The sequence below is a fragment of the Pteropus vampyrus genome, unplaced genomic scaffold, assembly GCF_000151845.1.
Source record: "Pteropus vampyrus isolate Shadow unplaced genomic scaffold, Pvam_2.0 Scaffold145, whole genome shotgun sequence".
Taxonomy (NCBI): domain Eukaryota; kingdom Metazoa; phylum Chordata; class Mammalia; order Chiroptera; family Pteropodidae; genus Pteropus; species Pteropus vampyrus.
This window is the reverse complement of record NW_011888926.1, coordinates 1,931,446-1,945,022: the sequence shown is the minus strand read 5'-3', so window position 1 is coordinate 1,945,022 and position 13,577 is coordinate 1,931,446. Positions and strand designations below refer to the sequence as shown.

At 55.9% G+C, this 13,577-nt stretch overlaps 1 protein-coding gene across 1 annotated transcript in view; it reads right to left on the bottom strand.

Moving 5' to 3' along the window:
- RANGAP1 (Ran GTPase activating protein 1) overlaps positions 1 to 13,577 on the bottom strand; it is a 24,140-nt gene that overhangs the window by 3,479 nt on the left and 7,084 nt on the right. Inside the window, exons 3-13 of the mRNA XM_023535918.1 lie at positions 12,927 to 13,054; positions 9,949 to 10,008; positions 9,023 to 9,202; positions 7,005 to 7,139; positions 5,573 to 5,731; positions 4,353 to 4,466; positions 3,873 to 3,972; positions 3,700 to 3,784; positions 2,563 to 2,740; positions 1,528 to 1,647; positions 305 to 407 (exon numbers count right to left, since the gene is read on the bottom strand). Of these exons, the coding sequence (XP_023391686.1) occupies positions 305 to 407; positions 1,528 to 1,647; positions 2,563 to 2,740; positions 3,700 to 3,784; positions 3,873 to 3,972; positions 4,353 to 4,466; positions 5,573 to 5,731; positions 7,005 to 7,139; positions 9,023 to 9,202; positions 9,949 to 10,008; positions 12,927 to 13,054 (1,362 nt within the window). The remainder of the gene's footprint in view (positions 1 to 304; positions 408 to 1,527; positions 1,648 to 2,562; positions 2,741 to 3,699; positions 3,785 to 3,872; positions 3,973 to 4,352; positions 4,467 to 5,572; positions 5,732 to 7,004; positions 7,140 to 9,022; positions 9,203 to 9,948; positions 10,009 to 12,926; positions 13,055 to 13,577) is intronic.

Here is a 13,577-nt window from a genome sequence, read left to right as displayed (position 1 = left end):
CCTGCCTCCACATGGGCCTTGGGGCTGACTAGCTGGTTTTCCTGTGGTGGACACCGCCTGGCCTGAGCTCTACCTGTATGCAGCTGTGTGGCTGGAAAAGACCTGTTTCCCATTTGCAAAAAGCAGAGAGGAGCGCACCCAGCATGCTCAATGGCAAGCACCCAACAGGACAGGTGAGAGGAGCTGGAGAGCAGTTCACATGTTAGTGCTGGAGCAGAGGGATTCCGGCGACGTCGAGAAACGTCAATTGAGTCCTAGAGCAGCGGAGGTAGGAGCCACCCAAGCCCCACGCCGCCCACGTTACCTACTGCATCCTGAACTGCTGTCCTCACTGTGGCTTCGTCCTTGAAGACAGAGGACACCTTCAGGAAGGCAGAGACCACCTTCTCCGGATCAGATGTGTCAGTCTGAGGACAGAGAAGACAATGGCTGGTCACCGGCGGCCAGAGCCCCGGACTTCGGCACGCACTGGCTCGGGCTCTGCTACTGGCTCGATGAGGCCTTGGCAAGAAGTGGGGCTCGGGCGAGCGAGGACAGGCCGTGCTGTGCCCCGCGCTGCCTCCCCGGGCCTGGCCCGTGCGGCTGTGCCACACACACAGGGAGCAGATAAGCATCGTCCCCCCCGTGACTCCGTGGTCCCCTTCTTGTCATTTAACCTAAAGAAATAATCCGGAAGGTACACGACGGTTCCACTCAACAAAGCTCACCTCACCTTCATTGCTACAGAGAACAGGGAAACAGGGCAAATGTCCAGAAACGGGGGGCTGAGCGCTCCACTCACTCACGGGATGAAGTGCTCAAAATGAGTTTTACTGACCCAGGAAAATGAGAAGCGGTAGTAAATGAAAAGGTGGGCCATGGACACGTTTATATGATATAACCTCATTCCTCAAGAGAAAAAAGTACAGACAAAACATAAAAAGGAAATTAGCCAAAATGCCAAGCCGGCTGAGAGCGGGCCCGTTCCTCTCTGTTTACCACTCACTCTCTTCGAAGCTCCGGTTTCCTTTCTGTACCATAAGAGTCATAGTGTCTCCATCCCAAGACACCAAGAGCACTAAACAGAGCCGAGCCCAATACTCAGCGGTGCCCGGCACACAGGACGGCTCGACAATCCTCTCAGAATGAATGAACCAACCAGCCAGCAAACGAGTGAGGCTGGAGCAAGGGCAGCCTCCCTGCAATATGCAGTGTGCCTGCCGCAGGGGCCCTGGGCAGGAGACAGTTGTTCTAGAAGAAGCTGGGCCTTCGGCACACGTAGCGGGAAGCCTAGGGATGTGTGTGCACGTGAGAGAAAAGGCTAATTCTAGTCGCCTGAGGAGCGGCAGGCCTGTCCTCCCTGGAGCCCCAGTGTGTCCACACTGGCACACTCATTCACACATCTACGGATTAAGAAAGAATCCCCGGCAGCCCTCCCCCACCCCCGCTGACAGCCTCCCCGCGCCCAGTCTGTGCCCTGCTCGTCCCTTTCGTGCAGCAGACGCAGAAGCCTGGGCACGGGCAGGTCTGCAGTCGAAGCGCTGTTACCTGTTGGGCTATCAGCACAGAGCTCTTGGGCCCAAGGCGCAGCAGCTTCTCTGGAGAGGGGAACGCCAGGAAGGTGGAGACGTCTGCGGGGGGCGGCGAGGACAGCGTGGAAGCTGGTTCCTGAGGGACAGGTGGCGCAGCTGGCCATGTAGAGGTCTGAACCCAGACCCCACACCCAGAACACGTGGCCCTCCTCAAGCCAGTCAGGGCTCAGTCTCTAGAATTCTTCCTCCCACTCATGTGCAGCCCCCCACTGGTGGCCCTGGCCGGCCTCGAGTACGCAAGCCTCTGTGGCTGGGGCAAGTCACCGCCCTAGGACTCCGAGAGCCTCGCCATGACACGTGATGCCCCAGAAATGACTCGAGATGCTGTAGGGACTAAAGTGGACCCACCAGGGAGGGGAGTCTAGCCCAAGTACGGACTGGTAGCAAGCACCAGAGGTGCCCCAAGCAAAACTAAAACAGAAACACCAGACCATTTGTTCAAATGCTGCCATAAAATTGATAAAGAAGCCAAATTGAGTGAGGGGGTCCTGTGGAACCCACCCCAAAGTTCCGCAAAAGCTTTATTTGGCAACCTATGAGGGAACAGGAATGAATGACTGAGGGACATGGCAGCTCTGATGCCACCGGCCTCCTGGCCAGGTAAAGGACTCCAAGTGCTCAAGCTGGGTCATGGGCCCAGCCAGTTTATAGGATGGGGGGCTGTCCCTATAGGTCATCGAGGTGAGCGGAGAAAAAGAACTTTTTATTAACTCTGTCCTTTCAGAAATACGTATGTCTTACAACATACACGATGCAGCAGCATCACGTTCACTGCGGTCTATAAGCAAACGCTCAGTATATCGCTATACTGAGATCAATACACACACAGATAAAATGGCTACATTTGGATGGTTTTCCTTTTTAATCACAGGAATGTGCAATTAAAAAGTCTGTGGCCACTGTGCTTCCTAAGGGGGTTCCACCCCCCATGTGGCCCCATAAAAATGTCTTAGGATTTCACACTTAGACCTGGTGGAGAACAAGAACTCACCCCACTGTCAGAGTCCAGAATATTCCTTGGTGGCGTGGGGGACCCCTCCCCTCGTGGCTGTGGCTCCTCCTCCTCTTCCTCCTCTTCCTCCTCCTCCTCCTCTTCCTCCTCTTCCTCTTCTCCCTCATCATCGTCCTCGTCCTCATCCTCATCCTCCTCATCATCACCCTCATCATCACTGCAGGAAGGAGCTGGTTAAGGAGACCCTCCCTGCCCAGGGGCCATGCTGGCACCGAGGCCTGGCTCTGTGAATCCAGAGACCCGGGCAGGGCAGGGCAGCTGTTCCCAGGGTGGGAGCAAGTGGGTCACCAGGGAGCTCATCACTCATTTCTCATCACCCAGGGAAGCCCATGCTGAGAATCAGATCTCGTCCCTGTCCCAAAAGAGTCCCCAGTCCCACTGGGGTACAGAGAAAAGTTAGAGAACTGTCACAGGGGGCCCAGAGTCTGGCAGAGACACTGCCCAGGCAGAGATGCTCAGGACTGCCATAGGAAGCTACAATTGGGGGCGTGGGAGAGGCGGGGGTTTCCCACCCCCGAGGACGGCCATTCCACTGTCCCTGGACCCTGAGCCTCTCGATACCATCTCCGAGTGCCCAGTTCTTAGCAGCAGCACAGGGTCCTAGCACTGAGGATCTGACCAGTGAAGGAAGCTGCCGTGGAGATTAAAGCGGCAGAGAAGAACAGGTCCTACTGGAGAAGTCTGCCCGCTGTCGCCCCGTCCCATCCCCAGGGGGCTCTGCAAACCCAGGAACCTGGCCTCTGGCCTCTGGCCTCAGGTGCTTCCCCTCTAGAGTCGCTCTCTCAGAGTGATTTTAAGAACAATTCTGAGCACACCCCATTGATACCCGGCCTCCCCGCCACCCTGCCTAACCCGTCAGCATCGATCAAACGTTGTCCCTTCAGAGGTCCCACTCACCACTCAACAAGGGACCATTCTCAGCTCTTTGTCCCTCTGCTGAATGTGAGATCACTTGGTTATTCTAGACCCCTCGCCCCACTAGAATGAAGTTCCGTGGGTCAACAACGTCGCTGCCTTATTCTTGTATCCCTAATGCTTGGCACATAACAAGGGCTCGACCAACTTTTTTTGAATGAAACTTTTCCAATGAGGCACTAACTCCGCAGAGCTCCCTACCTGAGGGACGCCAGCACCTTGGCCATGCTGAAGCCGTCCAGCACCTCCTGAAGCTGCTCACAGCCTTCTTCCCCCAGGATGTTGCCTGCCCGCCGGGGAGGGAACAGAGGGTCAGGACTGGCACTGGGGCCACCAGCAGGCCTGCACTGAGGCCAGTGCCCCTATCTACCCACCATTAAGGTCCAGTTTCTCCAGCTCGGCCTTGTCTGCCACGGCCTCCGCCACGGCCAAAGCGGCATCTCTCTTGATTTCACAAAATGACAAGTTCAGCTCCTAAAAATAAGAGGAAGGGGTAGTGGCAGGCAGAGACGTGGGCCAGGAGACTATGTCCCACTCTGAAGACTCCAGGACACGACAGGTGCTGTCCTCCAGCTGGGCAGACTGACACCAACAGTAAAAATGCCATTGACCAGCGGTGTGCCAGGTGCCCGGCGTGCTCATACTCTACTACGACAACCTACGTCACGCCCGCCTCTCATTCCACGAGTGAAAAACTACAGCTGAGAGGTGAAGAGACCGGCACGTCACAGAGGGAGAATGTGGAAGCACCCAAGCCCTCCTGCCTTTGAAGACCGGACCCTCTGCTACCACCCCCCATGCATCCCCCCACCCCCGCCACCGCGCGTGGGAGGAGCCGCGACCCCAGAGGGCACCTTCAGCTTGGGCAAGCCCCCGCGGACAGCGTCTGCAATGGCAACAGCGCCCTTGGAGCGCACCAGGCAGTCCCCAAAGTTGATCACCTCCACCTGTCGCAAGGTCTTCAAGGTCTGCAAGGAGGAAGTGCGGGCCAGGGCGAAGGTCAGGCTTCCTCACCCAAGCCCTCCATGGCCGTCACACCCCGAATCAGTCGACACACTGTCCTCTTCTGCATCCAGTCTGGCCCCCTCAGCTTAACTTGTCTCCCTGTTGGCCTCCCGACCTCCGGCTAGACCTCCTCCACCCTGTCCCCATATGACAGCCAGAACCCTCTTCCTCAAGCACAAATCTGATATCACATCCCCACTTAAAACCCTCCACAGCTCCCTATCACTGACAGGAGAAAGTCTCCGGGAGTCGGCAAGGGCACGAGGTCTTGCCTCCCTGTCATCTCCAGCCCTCAGCCACACCTTGACCGCAGTCACTTAGACCAGGACCAATCGAGCACAGCTCCCTCCCGTCTCTGGGCCTTCCTACCTGCTGCTAACCCCTCTGCCTAGCACAGCTCTCCTCCCGCCCTCTTTGTCCAGAGAAAGTTCATTTGTCCTGTACAATTGGGCCAAAATGTGACCTCTTCCAGGAAGCCTGCCAAGTATTTGAACTTCCTGTGTGCTCCCTAACACTTGCACACATCTGTGCCTGTGCCACTCAGCAGCAGGACCAGCCTTCTGTGGGGTCATGGGGCCCTGTGAGGTTAATGGGAGCTGGGGAGCCCTCCCATGCAGAGGCCCCAACAGCCAGCTAGTCACTGTGTTTATGGCCCTGCACTGCCACCAATTAGCCATCCCCTTCCCTTCTTGAACCAGGGGCTTTTTGAGGGCGAAATCTTTGACTCAACTCTGTGTAGCCTTTGATTGGCACAGGGCTGGGCACTAGACAGGGGTCACTAAACAGAATCAATGAAGAAATCAGGCTGGAGTGGCCTTATGCGCAGCCTGAGAACAAAACCAGCACCAACAGCTGCGGTTACAGAGGCAGCTCCGGGGGAAGGTGGTGTGGACACTCAAAGCTGCCCAAGAAGGGTGTAGGCTAGCTTGTGACACACACCCTGGTCTGGGCATGTTTATACAGCTGGACCCATAGGGTTAACACACCAGGTGGGCGGGGAGGCAGAGCAGCCACCTGCTGACCGGTTCCTCCCAAAGGAAGCAGCCATGCCCTGCCTATGGGGTCTGACCTGGGCCATGGCCACAGCACCCTTTTCAGTGAAGGTGTTGTCATTCAGGTTGATGATCCGCAGCAGGGGGTTGATGGCGAAAGCCTGGGCCAGGGCAGTGACACCGGGGTGATTGATCCCGTTCTGTGGCATGTGGACCTCCTCCAGGGTCCCGATGATCTGCGAGGGGCAGGAGGGAGAGAGCAGAGGTGTTGCCAGTGACATTCAGCAGGTGGAGGGCTGCACTATGCACGGACACGGAGAGGAGCTGCTGTCAGCACGGGCAGGGGCCTGTCTGTGGATGTCTGCGCACGAATCCGGTCTGAGCGTGCATTTGGGGGCAGCTGCATCTGAGCCCCTCCCCGACCTCATGAGGGAGACCCACCTGGGATTATGATCTCCACTGGGCACAAAGGACAGGGTCAGAAAGGCTAAGTGACTTGCCCAGGCTCGCCCAGCTCGGAACACAGCTCACTGTGGGGCCCCTGGGCTCTGGTCGGGCGGTCAGCCATGGCCCTTCTCTGGATAACGCAGCTCTGGGCCGCTCTTTCCTAAAGCCCTCCTGCCCTGTTTATACAGTAAGACTAGCATCCCATGTGCCATGTCCTTTTTGCGGGGTGAGGAGGGTCTTCCCTAACCCATCTGGCCCTTTTGTATCTCAACCTTCTGACATTTCATTGTCTCTGCCTGGACACTCTGTCTCGTTTGCTGGCATTTTCTTGGTAGGCTGACTACTATGCATTCTGCAGCTCTCACTTTGGATGCCTCCTCCCTCAGGAAGGCTTCCTGGATCCCCCACGGTCCTGCTATGTAAGGCCTCAAGAAGAGAGTGGACACTGCAGGGGATGCTGCTCTGGCATGAATCCTGGTCATGCCACTATAATATTGTCTGTCAAAGAAAACATTTAAATTAAGAAGAGGGTGACAGACCCCAAAGTTTCCAGCTTCAAGGGGGCAGGTGTGGTACTCTCACAAAGCTCACCACCAGGGACTCGGCAGTGCCTTGTGTGGGAGGGAGGTGGGGCAGCTGGAAGGGGACAGGAGGGGATAAGGACACACGAGAGTGCTTCATCCAGCACCTGGGCCACACTGCTCCAGCCTACCTCCCTGTCTCAAGGGCAAGTCTATGGCCTGCCCACTAGAGGCCAGAGACGCTGACTCACACTGCTCTGGCAACCCCATGCCCGTTCCTGAGCCTGGCAGACATCACTCACTGCTTCGGGCAGCCTCACAACCTTCCTGAACAGCACTGGACTAGAAGCCACTGCCAGTCCACCTGTGGTGGCAGGTCAGGCAAGTTCTCGACACGCTGCAGGGTGAGCCAGCCAATGAGGCAGCCGGTGGGCTCAGCGAATGGAAGTGGCTCGCCTAAGGCCTCTAAGCTAAGTCCCAGAGCTGGGAGGCACACCCAGGACTGTCGCCGTGCTGGGCAGGATGGGCAGAAACCACTCACCCCAAAAGCTTCTGCCAATGCAGTAGCTCCGTCATTCTCCAGACGATTCCTGCCAGCCACAAAGACCTTCAGGGCCAGCGGCTTGCCTTGGGCACTGGATTTTCGGTGACATTCAGTCAGGGCTGCTGCCAGGATCTGTGGGGGAAAGGCAAGGGGCCCAGGCCTAGGCAGGAGGCCCTTTGCCCAGCAGGGCAGCCACACTGCTAAACTGGTCTTCAACATCTCACACCACTCACTGGTGGTGGGTACGCGGACAAAGAACTGCTCAAAAGCACAATGGTCACCCCTCACATGTGCCCAGTACCTGACAGTTTACAAAGGGCCTTTGTATCTACCGCTTCACGTGCGTGTCCCCCGGCCAGGCTGGGGAGGACTAGCATCACGTTAGAGATGGGTGACGGAGGCCCAGAGGGAAGGGAGAGACCACCTTTAAGCCAGGTCTGAGGACAGGGCTTCACAGTCCGCCCCGCTTTGTCATTAGCCCTCTGTCAGGTGAGGACCATCATGATTCCCACTTTCCAGCCGAAGGAACTCAGGCTCAAAAGGGACAGAAACTTTCCTATGGTTGCTAAGCAAGTGGCAGACTCTGGACCAGAACCCAAGTCTTCCAGGGTCTCTTCTGTATACCCCAATACCGAGGGGGAGCTGGCCAAAGAGACCATGGCCCCACTGCCCTGACGTGTGCCAGTGTCCAAGCGAGCCACACAAAACAAGGTCTCAGCTGCTGCTGGGGACAGAAACCTTAAACCCAGTTTGCCCTGTCCTTAGCTGGTGTGTGGAGGTAGCTTCTAAACCTCGGCTCCCCGGGACTGCTGTGCGGCACAGCGAGGTGAGGGGTGGAAAACGGAAGCATTTTCCAAAGACGTCTCCGGCTCTCCCACTCTAGGTTGGACTTAACCATTTTCTGTGCTGATGCAAAGCCTTTATGTAATCTCTGTCTCCGGCGCGCGCGCGCGCTCGCTCTCTCTCTCTCTCTCTCTCTCTCTCTCTCTCTCTCACACACACACACACACACACACACACACACACACACGCTCACACACAGCTTATTACCCGATTAAGACTAGCGGGAGAGCCGGCTGAGACGGACATGGGAACATGCCCCTATTCTCCGTCCCATGGGGCAGGAAGGCGAAAGGCACCCTCTGCAGGGGAGGCTCGAGCATCGCACAGGCTCCTCTTGCTGCCAATAGGACTGCATGGATGCAGGTTCAAATCCCACATCATCCCACACTAGCTACATCATCTGGGATAATGTACCAAAGAGCTCCAAGCCCACGGCTAGTTAAGTGAAAAACTAGAAACAGCGTCAGTGCCTATCAGTGTGTGTGGGGGGAATTAACGTACCGCATACAACACATCTTCAAAGAGATTTCCTGATCGCTGTCATTCCTGTGGCCTAGACCTCTTCTCCTTTTGGTCAGAAGTAGGGGGTTGTGGGGGTTAAGGGGGGAAGACAGAAATGCAGACTGGCACTGAGTTTTCTAGAATTTGGGCCTAAAGGAACTAGAATGGAGCAAGAAAATAAGCAGGTTCTGGGAAGAGGACAGCCGTTGTACGCCGACCACCCTGACCGGCAGGACGGCGAGGCGTCCCAGCCCACAAAGGAACAAAAGGGAGCTGCGCCATCTCTTTCTGGGTATCTCCCCGCCTGCCGCCCTGTGCACACACTCCAGGCTTCACGTGGCTCTGCCAGCTGTTCCGAGGGCACAGGTCTAAGGATGCACAAAGCTCTCCCTTTTGCAGAGCCTGTAGGCCGGAGCACATATGCGATACTGCTGCTGTGTTGCCAAGGCAACACGAGGACAGGATGGTTGCTTGGCAACCCCACCCTCAAGGACTCCATCTCCTCACCCCACTGGCCACAGGCTGTGCCTTTGAGGCCTTTCTCCTTTGAGGAGAAAAACAATAGGCAACCATCCCAGAGGGTGGGTGCCGAGTGCGCATACTTTGGAGGAAAATATATCAGGAAACTGGTTAGGGAGGGAGAGTGAGGGACAATGGAGACGCGCACCCACCTTGCCACCACCGATGCCCATGCCACAGTTGTTGAGCTTGAGTTCGTGCAGGGTGAAGCAGGCAGAGCTCTTCAGCAGGGCCTCAAAGCCTCGTACGCCATCGGGCCCGAACGCATTGTCACTTAGATCTAGTTCCACCAGCTGGGCCCCGGCTGTGATGAGTCCCTCCCCTAGTGAGATCTAGGCACAGAGGGAGCTCAGGTCAGCATCAGAGCCACCTAGCAGGTGCTGCTTCTGTGCCGGGCCTGCCGTCCTTAGAAGGCACCCGGATTGGTGGGGAACTGGCAGAAGACACAGTCCACCTCAGTACAGAGCTGTTGCATCATGTACCCGAGACTGGAAACCCTGCAGAGGGCTCCTAATCCCGCTGGGGCGTGGGGCTTGGTGTATGTGGGGTAGTCAGAGAAGGCTCCCTGTGGGAGGCGACATTTGAGCTCGGTCTGGATGAGAGTTCATGAGAAAGTTCCAGGAAGCAGTGAAAACATGAGCAGAGAGACAGAAGCACGAAGCAGCATGCTGTGTGCTGACTGGTCAGAAGGGAGCAGCAACTCAGGGTGCAGGAGCAGGAAATGCCAGGACCGGTGGGGGCGGAGCGTAACAGTGTAGGCAGCGAAATCCATAGTGCGAGTGAAACCACACAGCTCCAGAATGAACCCAGGAATCTGTCTCTGCTGTCCCTCCTGTCACTGCGCCTCCCAGTCTCACAGGGCCCTGAATCCTCCTCACTCTGGCTCCCCGTTATCACCTGTATTCCCACCTGCCCGTCAGAACACAGGGCAGACGCTGTGCTTGCTTGGCTTCTATTTCGGCATCTCTGTCACCCACAAGACACAGCTGAATCTCCAGAGAGAAGGTGTGAGGAAAAAGACCTGAGAATTGCCACGGGGTCCCCTCTGTCCAGGGGAGCAGTGGCCTCGTCTGCTTACCAGGGCTGGCGGGATCTCGGACCGCAGCCTTCCGGTGAACATGTCGCTCCAGTGGCATCGCTTAGGAGGAGGACGAAAAGACGAGTTAGCTGAGGCCCTCAGTGGCTGCCTGTGGGCAGCAACTCTTCTCAACGACCTGGACCACCACACAAAACTTAATTTGGGTTTTGTCAATGAAAAGATGGACCAGCTCTGGCTAAAACTGGTGAGACCTAAAGGCCCCCAAGAGCCATGGGCGTTCAGCAGAACTATCAGGAAAACCCCTGATCTGTCCAGCCCTCCGGTTCTCTGGGAGGGAAACCAGGATAAGAGAAAGGAGACCGGCCCCGGGCCCCACGGCAAGGCAGTGGCTGGTCCAGCACCAAGATGGCCAAGTGCTCCTTTCCAATGTCAATTTCTCACACGGAATGGGCTGTGGTGACATGAGATGCAATTATGGGTGGTGGAGGAAGAGAAAAGTAAACAACATGGGATCCAGTAGCGAGGAAGTTACTCTTTTTTCGACCCTCCTGATCCCTTCGAGAGGCAACCTCACTGTGAGGCTGGCAGATCTTGCCCACCTCTCCAGTTCTTGTTTGTGAAACAAAGGGAAAGCAGGCCTCAGGCTCAGGCCCTTTAGGTGGCGATGGTATGGGATAACACTTCCCATTTGTCGAAAAAATAGTGTTTGTTTTTCAATTACTTCAAAGAGAGCGGATTTAAAGAAAATACTAGGTAAATGTCACAAAACTGGTGGCCATGTGACCGGGCTGTGTTATCATTCTGGCCAGCACAGTTCAGTCTCCATGCACACAGCCCTACTCTCCTTTTGGGCTGTGTCTGCCCACAATGTCAATCCTGGACCAACCCTGGGAACGATGGGACACAGGGAAGCATCTTTCTCCTGAAAATCTGGTCCTTAAAATGAATGAACTAAATCTAACTTTGAATACTAGGGAAGTCGGCTTCGGTAGAAGGTGAAGCAGAGTTGCTCATGCACCTGGGGCCTCAGGGGACGCTCTACACAGGTCTGCTCAGTGAGTACAAAGCACGCAGGTGCTAAGGGCCAAGACAGGCAGCCGCTGCCTGTGCATCAGAGCCCCTCGCAACTGGCATCTGTCCCCAAAGCTTCCCAAACCCAAGTCTGATGGGCTCAGGGGTGGCATGGGGCCCTAAGACATAAGGCCTAAGTTCTGATCCCAACTCAGCTGACCCCAGGCCCACCACGCCCCGTCTCTGACCCCTGGTGTCCTACCTTTGAAACAAGATTTAGAGTTCACTATCTCCAAGTGGGCAGGAGACTAGTTAGGAGGTTGGGCTGATATCTGGGCTCCAATCCCGGCCCACTCCTGCTGGAGTGGGCCACACTTTTCTCACCTGTCAAGACCTAACTTGTACAGATGGTGCAAAAAGGGAGAGTATATCTTATCTCAAATCAGCACCGTGCCCAAGGCACGACAGCCATCGAGGGCAGCTCCTTCCAAACCCCACCCCACCTTGGGCTCCCTCCTGAGACGATGGGGTGACCCAGGGCACTGGGCCTGCACAGGATGAAAGCATGCACATGGCACTCCCCCCGGCTCAGCTCCCTCACGACATGAGCCTGCATCCGGGCATCACTGCGACCTCCTGGGGAGGAAACGGTCCATGAAGGAGCCGGATTCCGCTGAGTTTAGCGCAAGGCCGTGTAGTGCGCACCAGGCAGCGGTGCTGGCGCTTGAACGCAGGCCCCTGGATGCCGAGGCTCAGCTCTGGCAGTCTCCAGGCTCGGCCACACCTGCTCTGTTCCTGTTCTACACAGGTCATCAGCGAGAGCTGCTCTCTCTCGTAGGAAAATGTCTCAGCTTCTGCTAAGGAAAGGTTGGCCCTGGGCAGGAAAACAGAAACGATCTCTGTCTGAGTTGCTAACCTGAAGGCGATCTTCCTGAGGAAACCACTGTCAAGGGTCACTTCATAACGTGGCTCCGGGCCCTCGCTGGGCAAATGCCCTCGGTTTCCACTTGGGAACCCCAGACCTGTATTCCTGCCCCTTCAGAAAGCACAGTGGTGCCATGGAAAGAGCACTGGACTTGAGAGTGTAAAATGTGGCCCAGCCACTTACCAGCAGTAGGATCCTGGGCCATTTACTCAGCCCCTCTGAGCCTCAGTTCCACTGATTTACAAAATGGAGACAGTCTTATTACATCAGTTGCTGTGAGAATTAAATGACTCGTCTGGAAGAGCGTGGCACAAGCCTAGCCTCTTACGCCATTTCTGGTCTGGAAAGCAAGGCTCTTCCCCGCATGACTCTTCAGAGGATTTCATGTGCTAATTTATACTGGGATCCCCAGGAAGGGGGACATGTAAGGATGGAAATCCTTCTGACATTTTGAACGGGCTACCCCACTTTTCTCAAAGAGCTGGTGTGCTGGTGTTCAGTGGAACCCACTCTGGGACACATTAGAAAGGGTATCACGTGGATCTAACTGGTAAGAAAGAATCTGCCATTCTGCTGTGAAGAGGGCAGCTAGCACCTTCCCAACAGCCCAGCATCTGAGCTGAGGCCTGGCCACTTCGGCCCAACACAAGACCCCTCCATCAGGCAGTCTTTGCCTTGAGCTTCCGCTGGGCGGACTGAGTGTTTGTGAGAACAGGGAGGGTTCTTGAGGCCCGCTTCTGTGCCCGTCCCTCCTCACAGGTGCCAGATCTGTATCTCAAGCTGAAGGCACTCCCTGTCCAGTTCTGCTCCTTCCCCGTTCATCTGTCACGTGTTGCCCACTAAACCTTGTATATTAACAGCGTCTCAGTGTCTGTTACTGGAGGACCTGAAAGGACACTTCATGCAGGAACAGGGGCCGTGGCTAGTGCTGAGTGCTCTGGGGAGGCCAGAAGAAGAGGGGCTATTTGTGGTGACCGTCAACAAGGCAGGGCCCGGGAGGTCTGGACACAGGTGGGCTGTGGCTGTTTGATCAGAAGCTTGTCCCCAAACAGTCTGGGCCCACTCGTCCTGAAGATCTCACCTTCAGCTCCGACTTCTTCTCCAAGGCCTTGGCGATGACTTTGGCTGCTTCTACGCCCACCGTGTTGCCCTCCAGGCGCAGAGCCTCGAGGCTGTCAAAGTCTTCAATCTCTTTAATCACATCCTTGGCTGTCAGGACCAAAGAACAGAACCTTATTCTTTTAGAGTCATGAAAAACTGAGAGAGGAGAGAGCCTAGCCACGACCTTGTCACTCACAATTCCAACAGCCATGATGTACCTCCCATGTGCCAGGCCCTGGCTTACAAAGGATACTCAGATGGGCTCACAGTCTAGCAGGGAACACAGCCACACAGACAATTCTGTCATAAATGTTGAAACAAGGCATGTGTAAAAGGCGTGGGGGCCAAGAGCACCTGGCTGCTTGGGGTGAAGAAAGTGCTCGTGACACCTGGTTGGTGGTGTGCCTGAAGCCTCCCAGGACAGGGAGGGTACGGGGCCAAGCAGGGAAATGGCGCCCACGTTAGAAGGCCAGCGGACACAATGGCACGAAGGCTTTCAAGGGTTTAATCATTCATATTTGGGGTGCTCATTACTGTAGTGTTTTATGATGATGAAAAATTACAAAAGACCTAAATGTCTATAGACAGAACACAGGCTGATAGGTAAGGTACTGGGGTGCAGTTACACTAA